The sequence below is a fragment of the Atractosteus spatula genome, chromosome 13 (assembly GCF_055471065.1).
Source record: "Atractosteus spatula isolate fAtrSpa1 chromosome 13, fAtrSpa1.hap1, whole genome shotgun sequence".
Classification (NCBI taxonomy): domain Eukaryota; kingdom Metazoa; phylum Chordata; class Actinopteri; order Semionotiformes; family Lepisosteidae; genus Atractosteus; species Atractosteus spatula.
The window spans coordinates 39,945,965-39,958,283 of record NC_142718.1 but is presented as its reverse complement, the minus strand read 5'-3'; the positions used below and the strand labels follow the sequence as shown (position 1 = coordinate 39,958,283).

The 12,319-nt window shown below is 44.2% G+C and overlaps 1 protein-coding gene across 1 annotated transcript in view; it reads left to right on the top strand.

Moving 5' to 3' along the window:
• Nucleotides 1-12,319, top strand: part of gli2a (GLI family zinc finger 2a) — an 82,650-nt gene that overhangs the window by 48,450 nt on the left and 21,881 nt on the right. Inside the window, exons 3-4 of the mRNA XM_088930410.1 lie at nucleotides 3,309-3,511; nucleotides 6,063-6,245. Of these exons, the coding sequence (XP_088786536.1) occupies nucleotides 3,309-3,511; nucleotides 6,063-6,245 (386 nt within the window). The remainder of the gene's footprint in view (nucleotides 1-3,308; nucleotides 3,512-6,062; nucleotides 6,246-12,319) is intronic.

The window sequence follows — 12,319 nt, the reverse complement described above, 5'->3', positions numbered from 1 at the left end:
CTAAAACAGTGTAAAAGGTGTAAGAAAAAAAACAAGAAAATGTAAAAGCCTGTAAGTGCGTAAGCACTCAGGATGTAGCCGTGTGGATAAGGCCCCCCGTGCAACTGAGTTTAAGCTGAGCCCAGAAGAGCCCATTCCATTGCAACCCCTCTTGCTGTCACTGTGATCTGTTTCCAGAGAGCACAGTCTGAAGCCTGTCAGAGATAAAAGAGCACATGGCCGGAGGGGGGAGGGAAACACCACTGCACGAACAATTTTAGCAATAAATAATTCAGACAGATAAGAGCATTTTGTTGCCTTTTGCAAAATCACAGAGATATTCGTGAAAGACACCCTCTTTTATACAGCCCCCTCTGTAATGAGTGGAAATCGCAGCTTGCTGTGTGTGTGAGGGAGCCTGTTTCTTCTCAGTGTTAAACAGAGATTTCTTTATTGGTCATCCATTTCCGGGTCTGATGGCAGAGAATTGGCCCTTTAACAAGGCTGGTAGTCTACAGCAGTTTACTGGAAACTTAGCATGTGTTGGGTCAAGCGCTGTCTGGCCTCTGGTCGGTGTTTTTTGATAAATGAGAAATTCAGGTTAATCAGACTTTGGTAAATCATCTGGGATTTCATAGCAGCCTTAGCCCCAGAGTGGGTCATAATTAGTTTGCCAAAGGAATATGGTCTTCATTTATTAAATGGCTTTCAGTTAAAAGGGGATAGCATTTAAAAATCCATGCAATTTTTATAGAATTTTTTGTCTCCTGAGGTTTTTGCATAAAATAGAAACAATCCTAGCAAAGTCGCAATTGTTTTGTGGTATATACTGTACTTCATTAAGTGCACTTGCAATATATACTGTAGTAAAATAAGTAGAACGTTCCTTGCTGCTCCACTTCATTTGTTGTATCACAAAAACTGTATTTACATAAATAGAAATGCATTAATGGAAAATAAGTCTGAAATCTTTTGAGTTCTGCACTGTGTTATCAAGGATCTGTTTCTGTGTATAATAGTTGACGTTCAATGCTATGGAAGTCATTAGGAGATCTGAATGACTAATCAGCGTCAGGTTTCCTGCTGGTTTCCTTTTGTATAGTGAGGGGCTCAACCTTTCTCTGCATCTCCGTGAAGTATGTTCCCACAGAACCGACAGAGAAAATATATTGTGGTTTTTACTGCACGCTGTACAGAAGGGAACTCTTCGTTGCAAAATAAAATCAGGAAAAGAATGAGCCCAGTCTGTACTGTCAGCCATTCGCCACCACCAGTGTAGTCAGTCATGTCCCGTCAGAACGCAGCGCAGACCTCTTCTCTTTAAATACCACAAGAAAGAAACAGGGCTGTAAGACCCTGTCTTTCTTGGCGACTGGCAACTCTTCATTAAAACTGTTAGAAGAACAGAGTGCTCCCTTCACCCAGGGCTACTGTGCCTCTGCTGTGGTTCTCTTTAAACATGTCTGTTAGAGTTCAGATTCTGAGCTTTCTCATCTCTGCTGGAAGAAAGTAAATCTCTGATCTCCTTGAAGCTGTATATCTTTCTACACAGCTTTCCCACTGGCTTGTCATCCTTGCGCTGGAAAGCTCCTCTCGGCTCTGTATTAAATGTGACATTAGATACACAGCGCACATCTTCAAAGACTATTGGCAGGGTGCTCGGGGTGTATAGCTCCGCGCTAAAAGCACTAAGGCATGTCACGCACTTTGCGAAGGCGGGTGACTGAAAACAGCCGCCTGGCGGAGTAGTTAGAAAGGCAGGTCAATTACCTGCCAGAGGAGCACAGTTTATCCCTCATCGGGAAATCCCGAGATCCTGTTACGCTCTTTCTCTCGCACAGCGAGGCAGCGAGCTCGGGTTTCTGGATGTGTACTGCTTTGCGCTGTCGTGTTCCACTTAGCAGCTGGACACCCAGAATCTCTTTCTGACCCGGTCTTTCTGTTCATCCTCATCAGTCTTCATAAACCTGTTGCTCGGCACGCCATTGATACGCCATTGTCTGCTGACCGATGAAAAAGGAGTATCGTTTTTTTTTTTACGATGTGAAATTCCCCTGAAATGTAACGTACTGTATTTATTCAGCTTAACGCAAACTTCCAGTATTTCAGAATGAGCAGTTTCTCTGTGTCTCCCTTATTCGAAGTTCACATCCGAACTCAAATACAGTCCAACTTCTCCTGATTTCCAGCCATACTTCTGTTATCCTTATCTTCTTTTAATTGTGTAAATTTATTTCCAGTGCTTAAATGCCTACACCTAGAAATGAACATTGAAAAGCCACATTTAGCATGGAGCACAAGTTTTGAAAGTCTCCCAATAGATCATTGCTTCCATTTGGGGTTGACCTGAAAACAGCCCTAGAACACGGATTGTGCATTTTTAATGTGCGCTTTAAAATCTAATTATTAATTTAGCAGTGACTTGTGTTTGTTCATATGGTTAGCCAACCCAATTGTATTCGGATAAATGAAAGCAGCGGCCTAGCTGTGTTTCTGTAATAAAATCTTGTTGACGGATGCAGAAGACCTGATGTGCTTCACTGCTGAGTGATCACAAAAACATTCAGCCGTGTCCTCAGTCCTGCAGTGTGAGCAGCATTGTTGCTGCGCGGTGTGGGCAGGAAATCAGAAATCAAGAAATGCTACCTGCTTGAGGACCGACGGAGCGTGTACAGATAAAAATCTGAGAAACCAGAACTAGGGTACTCGGAGGTTTAGCCATACCTGAAGCTGCTTTCCTGCATTAATTAAACCCGATTCTAATGTTACTTTTTCCATAGCCTTAGCTACAGTATGAATTGCTCTCTGGGAGGGAAGTGCATGTCTTGAAAACGTGCCATGGGCAAGCAAACAGAGCAGGCCAGACCGGAGGTCTCCTACAAATATGCGACACTGCCCGCGTTCTCTTGCATGTTTGCTTACCTTAAATGAGATGTAAAATCTGGGGACGCTCTAGAGAGTGTGTGCAGGCCCTGTAAGTGCCTCGCTCTTCACTCAGTAGGGTCTGGATTAAATGCCATAAAATGACGCTCTTCTTGCAGAAGAGGAAAAGGGGAAGGGTCCCAGCAGCAATAGGTAATCTTGTGAGCTGCTTCGAAACTCTCGCCTCACGCTGCTGAGCCTCTATGAACAGAAAGGCACATGTTAATGAATGTGATTTTGCATTAACCCCAGTGCATTGTAAATAATATTAATAAAATATGGGTACGTAAATAATAAATCAGATTAATAAAGCGTTGTGTGCATCCTGGGACATATTAATAAGGAATGAGCAATAAAGTTTTGATGGCTTTCTGAAGTAATCTCCCCTCCCTCTTTCTTTCCCCCAGCCCCCCCGGATTAGCAGGTAGCCCTGTCATCTCCGACATCTCGCTGATCCGGCTGTCCCCACACCCGGCAGGCGCGGGGGAGTCTCCCTTCAACCCCCCGCACCCCTACGTCAACCCCCACATGGAGCACTACCTGCGCTCCATGCACAGCAGCCCCACGCTGTCCGTCATCTCCGCTGCCCGAGGCCTGAGCCCCGCGGACGGTGAGTAACCGCGGCGGAGCCTGCGTCATCCGGGCCCCCGGCCAGGCAGTCGTGCACGCCGGGTTCAGAATCTGGGGGCAGGGTTGTCCTGAATAAAGAAGGTGTGATGTGTGCATTGCCTCACGCGCTGGTCAGGCAAGGCCCCGGAGCTCCAAGCGTGGCTGTGTCTGGTCTGCACGCTCCCCAGGTGGAGACAGGCGAGTCTCGAAAAGAGAGGCAGGCAGGGACGCTTCGGAGACGTTCTCAAAACTGAATGGTTTAAAATGGTCTATTTGAGCTTGTCTTACTCGTTTTTGAAAATCAAAGAATTATTTTCCCTGGGCACGCAGGGTCTCGGGAAGCATCTATATTTATGTAGGAGACCTGCCTGCCCGACACAGACCTGGGTCCAGCCTTCCCAGAGCTCATCCACAGAGTCCCGCGGTGTGAGGAGCAACCTTCTGTGGGACCACGGCTGCCAGACACTGCACTCTGGAAGGGCACAGGCACTGCTCGTTTATGTCTCTTACCTCTGTGCTCGGTGTCTGCATGCAGTGCCTTGCAAACGTATTCAGAGCCTTTCCATGGTGTCACATTCTGTGAAGTTAAAAAAATGATGCACGCGCGTTTTTAAGCTTAGTTATTCCTTAGTTAAATCATGAGAACCACTATTAATGCACATAGACAGAGACCACTCACCTAATTGTGTAATTTGTTAAGGTAATTTGGTGCGCTTAAATTCATTTTAATTTGTTATATCAAAGAGTTTGAATACTTATACAATCATGACCTTTTTCATATTGATTGTCTATTTACCACTTTTTGTATTTTGTTTTGATTGCATGGAGAAGGTGCGTAACACATATTAATTGCTACTTCAAGGTATTATGACTGCAAGCTTTGAAGAGACAAAATGTGAAAAATGTGCCAGGGGCTGGGTATTTTTGCAAAGCAGTGCACCTACAGTATTATTTCCATCAGCGTTGCTGATTTGTAAACAGCACGACTCTGTGGAAATGGTGTGTGCAGAAAAACCAGGAACTCAATGTCTTGACTTGTTCTTTCTGTTGTTGTTTTTTTGCGGGGTTCAGGAACACACACACACACACACACACACACACACCATCAGTGCAGTAAAAGAAAGGTGGAACACCCCTCCAAATTTTCTGAGATGTGATGAGGCCACTTTCTGCAGAACTGTGTTCCAGTAACAGGTTGGGACAGAGAGGCAAAACGGGAAATAAATCATCTTCTCAGTCTGTCACGAGTAATATGCTCAGGCTTTTAAAGTTAAATAGCCAATGCGGCACTGATCTCACCAACGACAGAGTGGAGGAGGTGAGAAAATGGAGGCTGGCTGAGCCCGAGGTGCTGACGTGCAGAAGCAGCAGGCAGGCTTAGAGCCTGCCATTGGGCTGCAGTTTACCGACGCTCGTTCTTCAGCACATTAAAAAACGAAGACAAAATGTTACTAGCTGCTACCTCCTTATCAAATGCACACCTGCTGTGTACGAAATGATAAGCCGGTGCTGTACATCATAGTAAGTATTCCTTCAAAGAAAAGGTGCAATTTCTTGTTGTGCGACAGGTTTTCTGCCTGTTGTCGGTACCTTTCAGGGGCTGACTCTCGCCGACCAGCAAGAGCCGCCCTGAGGTGCAACTCAGGCGTTGTCTGGAACTGATTTCTGTAAATGTTTCTGAAAAGTGTTGGCCATCCTACCTATAGCTAACAGCCAATAATCTAGCAAAGTATATTAAATTTCCTTATCATATTGCCATAAATTGACGTGAAGTAAGTGCAAGTTTTTTATATGCATCCAACTAACGTCTCCAGTCCTTATCTGGCGTCTGTTGCATGTTTTAAGAAAAGATCTGCTTTCCACTGGGGTTTATCTGCTACTTCCAAGCATGCTACTCGCTGAGCAGATACAAAGTGACTCAATTTAAGTAGCTATATGATACGGGGAAGGAAAAATCTGGTTTGGCCATGAAGCCAATACAAACACAAGCCTGTTCTCTTTTATTGCTTCAGCATGTAATTGTTTCTGAAAGATCACTTAGGCAGTGAAAGGTGACGGAGGCAAGAGAGAAGCACTTCACAGCTGCCCTGCACTGCCGTTAGGCCCTTACCTTAAACAGAACGGACGTTTCCTAAATCCTTTACAGGAGCAGATGGAGAAAGAAGCTGTGCGGGTGGAGTGACTGGCTGTTAAACTTTCGGCCGTGTAGAACAAATTCATATCTCAGCCTTATTGCCTCTGACACGCTCAGAGCGGGTTTAGTGGGTGCAGATGTTAACACCGTTACATCACTGTTGCGGCAGCTCTCCGGATCGCTCCCTGCCGCGGGGCTCCTGCTCCTGCCCTGGAAAAAGCTTTCGAGGGACCTCGTTTGTAAGTTTGAGGAGACGGAGGAATGTGGAGGCCCCAGCTCTGCTCTCCTTTGTCGGCTGAAACAAGGCCCCCAGGAAATCCCATCTGGGAGCTGACGTCAGTGCAGTCGCGGAGCTTCTGACTTGCTAGGGACAGAGCGCTGATTTGTTCCCCTTGCTGTTTTCTACCCGTCCCTGCAGTCACGCATGAGCACCTGAAGGAGCGCGGGCTTTTCGGCCTGCCCCCCCCCCCTCCCGGGGCGAACCCGGCCGAGTACTACCACCTGATGGCCAGCCACCGCAACCCCTACGGGGACATCCTCATGCAGGCCGGGGCGGCCACGGCGCCCGCTCACCTCCCCGACTACATCAACCCCGTGGATGGTGAGTGTCGCCCGCCTGTCCTCGCGGCCCGGGGGTCCCGGCGTGTGTGCCAGGGGCCTGGGCTGTGTCCCGCAGGCAAGATGAGGCTCTGGCTGGCTAGGGGGGAGCGCTACGCCGTCGTATACTTTCACTGAGAGCGTGGTTAGAGTATCCAAGTCTGTCGTGAGAAAGGATGTGTGGAGCTGTCCAGGTTTCGAGATTTTCCTGTTGTAGCGTGTGTGGCTTTACCTTCAGCCAAAACATGGAAAGAGTTGGAGGGGAAGGTGAGAGTTAACGAAACTTTAAAGAAACCTAAAAATACTTTCTTCTTCACAACATTTCTACACTGATATTTTTAGCTTTTATCTACTTCCTGTCAGGGCCGGAATTAATTTTTTTTGTGGGATTTACCCCCTTACGATTGTCTCACAGAACTGCATTTATGAAGTGGTTTTTGATTTTAGGAGAAGTACTTGCAAATGTAGGGTTAGATGTGTTTATTTTGGCCAGAAATGACCTCTATAATCCCCTGCATCCTTTGACATGTTAAAATGTTTGAATTTTGTCCAAAAAGCCACAAATTGTTTTGATATGGGTATTAAAACCTTGTAAATGATTTTTTCGGTCAGCACACTCATCCTGTACTGTACATAAACATATTGCTCAAGCAAAAATATATTTAAATTTAGCATTTAGAGTAAAACCAAATTAAAAACAATTACTGCAATTGGTGAAATGATTCATTTTGAAAAGAAATGACGCCCATTTATTTGGAAATAGAGGCACATGTGGAAATCTACATGATTACCGTAACAAAGGACCCAGAGTCAGTCAGGATTTGTGCTTCTACCTTCAGCTTTTCTGAAGAGATGCTAAGCAAAAGCTGAAGTTGACCGCCACTAGACACAGGTGCAGAGTCCATCCCAGCGCTTGCTTCAGCTTTTTAAAATGGTTAAAAATTAACTTCTCCTTCCTGGGATTTCAATGATCATGAAGCTAAAGAGAGTAGAGCAAGATGGTTTGAAATTCAGATTAAGTACAGTAAAAGTGAATGTCATGGTTCCAACAGAGCTGGCCTTGAATAAATAAGCACCAAGAAAAACAAATTAAGATACAAATTGCTAGAATAAACTAATTGTCAAAGACTGACCTGCTCTGGAGCAAAAGCCAGTTGACCTCTGTAGTACTGCGTTTGGAACAGAGCAGAGCACTGAACTGAGCATAATGTTCAGTTTACTTCTGACTTTCAATCAGACATTCAAACATCCGCTTGCCATCCATCACTGGGGATGTGAAGGCCCTCAGTAATATCTTGTTGGATTCTCGGTAATGTTTAACGCCATGATTTTGGTTGGAAAAACCAGCTCTCCCACACTTGTGTGCTTAGGTAGCCTATGTACAGTTTACTTAAACACCCACAGACACCAAACATACAGCCTTTTTTCTTTGGGGTTGTTATTTTGTTTTTCTCTCGGTTGGTTTGATGTTGTTTGGCACTGGTTTGCTGAAACTGTGGCCCTGGAGTCCTCTGTGAATGCTTGAAACACAGAACGGTTATTGAACAAGCTGCACAGCTAATTGCTTTATAGGGCATCTGGAAAACCTGGAATGAAAGGTTTTATTTATTACGATGAAAGCTACATATGCATGCAGATATTAATTCCTTGGGATTTGTGTATTGATAAATATGTACAGTATGTTTAAAATCACTCTTTCAAATGCAAAGTTACAATATTGACACCTTTTGTACATTTTAAATTACTGTAAGTTACTGTATAATTCAGTGAAATTATTTAGGATAATTTTGATTTGAAATTATGAAATTATTTTATGATAATACTTACTGACATCTAACTAACAATGCAAATTGTCTGCTATATTCAACATGGTTCATACATGGGATCGTACAACTTCTTTATAAGCATACTATAGGGGGAATAAAACACTTTTGATAAACTTTGACATAGTCTTTAAAGTCTAGAGGTCAGTTGGTTAAACTGCTTTTTAAGCGAAATTACAATAAAGAAAACTCTTTGGTTAGAATTTATATTCGTCCCTCTGTTTTGCTTCAGTGCTTAAAATCTTTACTTGCCCTGAGCTAGCTCCAAGGCAATGTTTCAGTTCTCCCCACGAAGTGTGTTATTAACCAGGAAGAATATCCAAAATGATATGAGGAGCCCTGCTGTTAATATAGCCAAGCTTGTCAACAAGCGTTTTTAAAAGCAGTTCTCCAGTTTCATAAAAATTCTGCGTTTCATTTAGCCTTATGGCACTATGCACTGGTTAGTCTTGCGATCTAAAAAAACGCTTTAAATTGAAGAAGCCTTCTACGGCTCTTGCCCATTGCAATGTGCAAAATCATGCAAATAGCACGTTATCACCATTTGACTGTCCTTCTTTCTAAAACGCTTTGTCAGTGATTTATGTAAAAGGAAGAGTAAGAGCTAATATCAGTTTTCCGACCTCAAAATAATAAATGGCAAAATAAAAAATGCATAAATAAATAGGGAATCTGAGATTTACTAGTTCTAGGATCGCTGCACAGGCAGGGTGCTGCTCATTTGAATACCCAGAAGGAAAATGGTGAATATGATAATGTGTTGTCCAGACACCACAACATTTACATAAGGCTTTTCATAGCTTCCCCCCCCCACCCCCCCTCCAATCGAACTAAAAGAAGGCTACCTTGTCTTTCATTAAGAAGCTTAAAGGAACAGGCAAAAAAGTCACTAAATAATCTGTGCCTTGGAGCCTGTGGGAAAACGTCTTGGGTCCCTGGACAATAGCCAGTGCCAGCAAAAATGTCTGACATCCAGGCACTATTGGATTTCTATGCAAGAATAGGGGTTTAGAGAGAGGAGCCCTGTTGTCGTCACATTACCCAAGCAGCTGGCTCAAGTCAGTAGCTGAGGGCTCGGAGTGGATCCAGCACAAGCCCCTTCTAATAAAATTTGCAGTCATGGTATTAGTTAGATTTACCAGAGAAAATAAACATTTCTCTACAGCAGTGTGTTATTTTTCCTTTTATTACTGGCGAACGACCAGGCCAGAGTGCCGTGTGAGCGGGACTCATTCTGATTATTTGCCTTCTGTACAGATATCTTAATGAAGCGCAGTGTGAAAAAAGTAGCTGAGCCCTGGCCCACTTCTTTGTCATTTCTGGGGATGAGCAGCAAAGGACTCTTTCACTCAGGGGAAGGGGTTGTGCTCACATAACTTCTGCAGCAAAAACGACGCATTCTGACAAAAGATGGGATCTGGTGCTTGTATGCATGTGTTTGTGTTTACAGACACACACTTTGAATAGCTCAAACACGTGAGCTACAGTAGGTGGCTGTCACTGAATTCAAAGCTTTTGAAACCAAGATTAGTTTTGTGTTTCTAATTTTTGGACCATGCAACATTCAAAGAAAAGCTTTGATGTCATTATGATAATAAAGTAGATAATATCGCAATAAAACAATATTATTGGAGACTGATCCCGGGCATTTTACCTCGGATGTGAGCGCCTGTGTCTTTCCTCTTGCAACAGTAAAGAAATGAAATGGCCAAAGGACTTATCAATCCCAATTTTTTCAACATCTGTTTCCGGGCTCTCATTGGCCCTGAAGATCTAAATGAAGGCAGCCACTGATAAAATGCGCATTACAGGCTGTGTGCTTGAGTGGTCCCAGGTCAGGGAGACGTGACAGCCCCCAGTAGTTCTTCAGCTGTGGAAACAAAATTTACACCTCCTGAGCAGGCCAGCAGACAATGCACCAATAAACAGAGCCCTGCCTCTGCACGGCACGCCTGTTTCCACCAGCAAATTAATGGGGGCCAATGGCTGAGCAGTCATTGCTGACATAAATCATGGGGGAACCAAGGGAGGAACGAGTACAAGGCTTTGCTTTCTATTTAGTAATTTATCAAGGGAAGTGGCACATTAATAAACAGATCTCCCCTGAGGTGAGGGAGTAACAGAGATAAATAACACTGCCAATTGTGAATGGCTTCTCCCAGTCACAGAAAGAAAACGATTAAAGGAATGCAAATTTGGGTGAAATTCAGTCCAGGTTTTTTTTTCTAGGGTTCTTCATGTTTGTGTATATTCCTGTATGTGCTCGATTTCTTTAAACCCACCGCCTTTGTGTGCTTACAAATGTGTAGAACAAACTAACATTTTTACAAATTCGTCCGTTGTTTTCGGCAAATGTGGATATCTTTCTAGATCATCCAGACCGGAGGGCTGTCAAGTCCCGGACTGGTCACTGTACACTTACGGCACAGCTGGGTTTCAATGCACAACAGTACCTTTAAACACAGAGACCCATGGAGCAAAGATGAGAAACAAGTTTAAAGTCACTGTGACCTACAAGCTCTGTGAGAAAGATAGTAGTCAGAGTCATAAAGCTGGATAACCCCTAATGAAGAGCTAATAACCTACAGAGGAATAGTCTCTGTGCCTTTCGGGTTCTGGCAGACATTTGCTCTGTTGTACTGGCACGACATGTGATGACACAAGTGGATTTCCGGTATCCAGGGCCTTTGTTCATGTCTCTCCCATTCAGCCCCTTTCCTCTGTATGTCACACTCTTCCTCCTCCTGGGTTCCTCTGTCAGCCGGCCTAATGCACAGCACCTGTTGAGCCTGCAGCAGCCGGCGGCCTTCTTCAGCTGCTGCTCTCAGAGGAGCAGCGCGCCCTGGCTGAGCTGGGCTGGGAGATCTCCCTTCGGAAGAAGCTTTCCCTCCTGGGGCCACGAGTTGCCACCCAGGCTACTAATTCAGTCAAACCCCTGACAGCATGCCTTTTTTATCAGAGAACTAAAGTGGGCACCAGATCTTCAACACACTGTTTCCGGTTTGTTATCCCGTAATGGTCTCCCAGGTGAGTTCTCCCCCTTGCCAAGTTTATCCCGACGCTGTCAACACAAGAGCATTTTATGCTCAGTGACGTGCTGCAGCAGGAGCTCAGGAGAGGGTGTACAGTAGCAAAAGAAAGTAAAAGCGTTGCCCCTTTTTTGTCGTCGAGCAGTTTAATTGAATGAAATCCTGAAACCCTGCACATCATCACACAGATAGGAGTATAACTTTCACATATTAAAATAGTGAGGCTGAAAGCAACTTGTGCTGAGGGAGAAGAAAGATTAAAGGGTTGTGTTGTGTGCTGATGGAGCCTAAATAAGTAATTACTAGGTGCTTAAGGTCCAATCAGGAAGAAGCTGCTGTGATGAGGATACTCAGCACAAGTTATTGTCTCAGAGGAATTTACACAGAGGCCATATCACCTAAGCTCTCCGTGCCGAAGGTTTTGTGTTTCTCTTCATTAGATGGATAACTGGGGACTTCCCACTTTGTACTTTTAAAAACAAAGCCCAGAAAATGAAACTATTGTGTATTCCCTTGGCACGACGCCAACTCAATGCGGTGCAGGATACACACGTTTCTGGTGTAATTTATTTATTTGGTAATGACATTTTTATCTCACCGTGGATCCACAGAGGTCCCAGGGACCTGTAGGCAGGCCGCATCTCAATCACGAAGAAATAATGCCAGCTAAAATTTCAAACATGAAAAAAACACATTTTAAAGGCAAGCCGCTGGTCCTTCTCTTACTGCAGTACAAATTATTTACAGACATATAGGATAGAGTGCCTTAGAAATATAGTCTAGACTGTAGATTGTCAGTTTAAGGAAAACAATAAATTGCAGAAAGATTTCATTCTAATCGGGAATATGCACTCCAAAACGTAGACTGCTTCCTGTGTGCAATGAGTGCAAATGCAGATGGCTTTGCTTTTGTATAGTGCATTTCATCCCACAGGATCCCAGAGCTTACTTATAGGAAGGGACCTATTTCCCCTGCCACTGACGTCCCCACCTGGCTGACGCATAGCAGCCATTCTGCACCGGCAGATCAGGTGGTAAAACGAAAACTTCCTTCACTAATTGAATCAAGGGGGTACTTTAGGGAGGACAAGCTCTAACTGGAGGATCACATCTAAAGCAAGCTTCACGCTCACAGCTTGTAAACGTAAAGCATGCTTTATTTCTGGGTTAATTTCAATACAAACAACATTTGTAAAAGTAGAAATAAGGATAGGAGGCAAAAAATA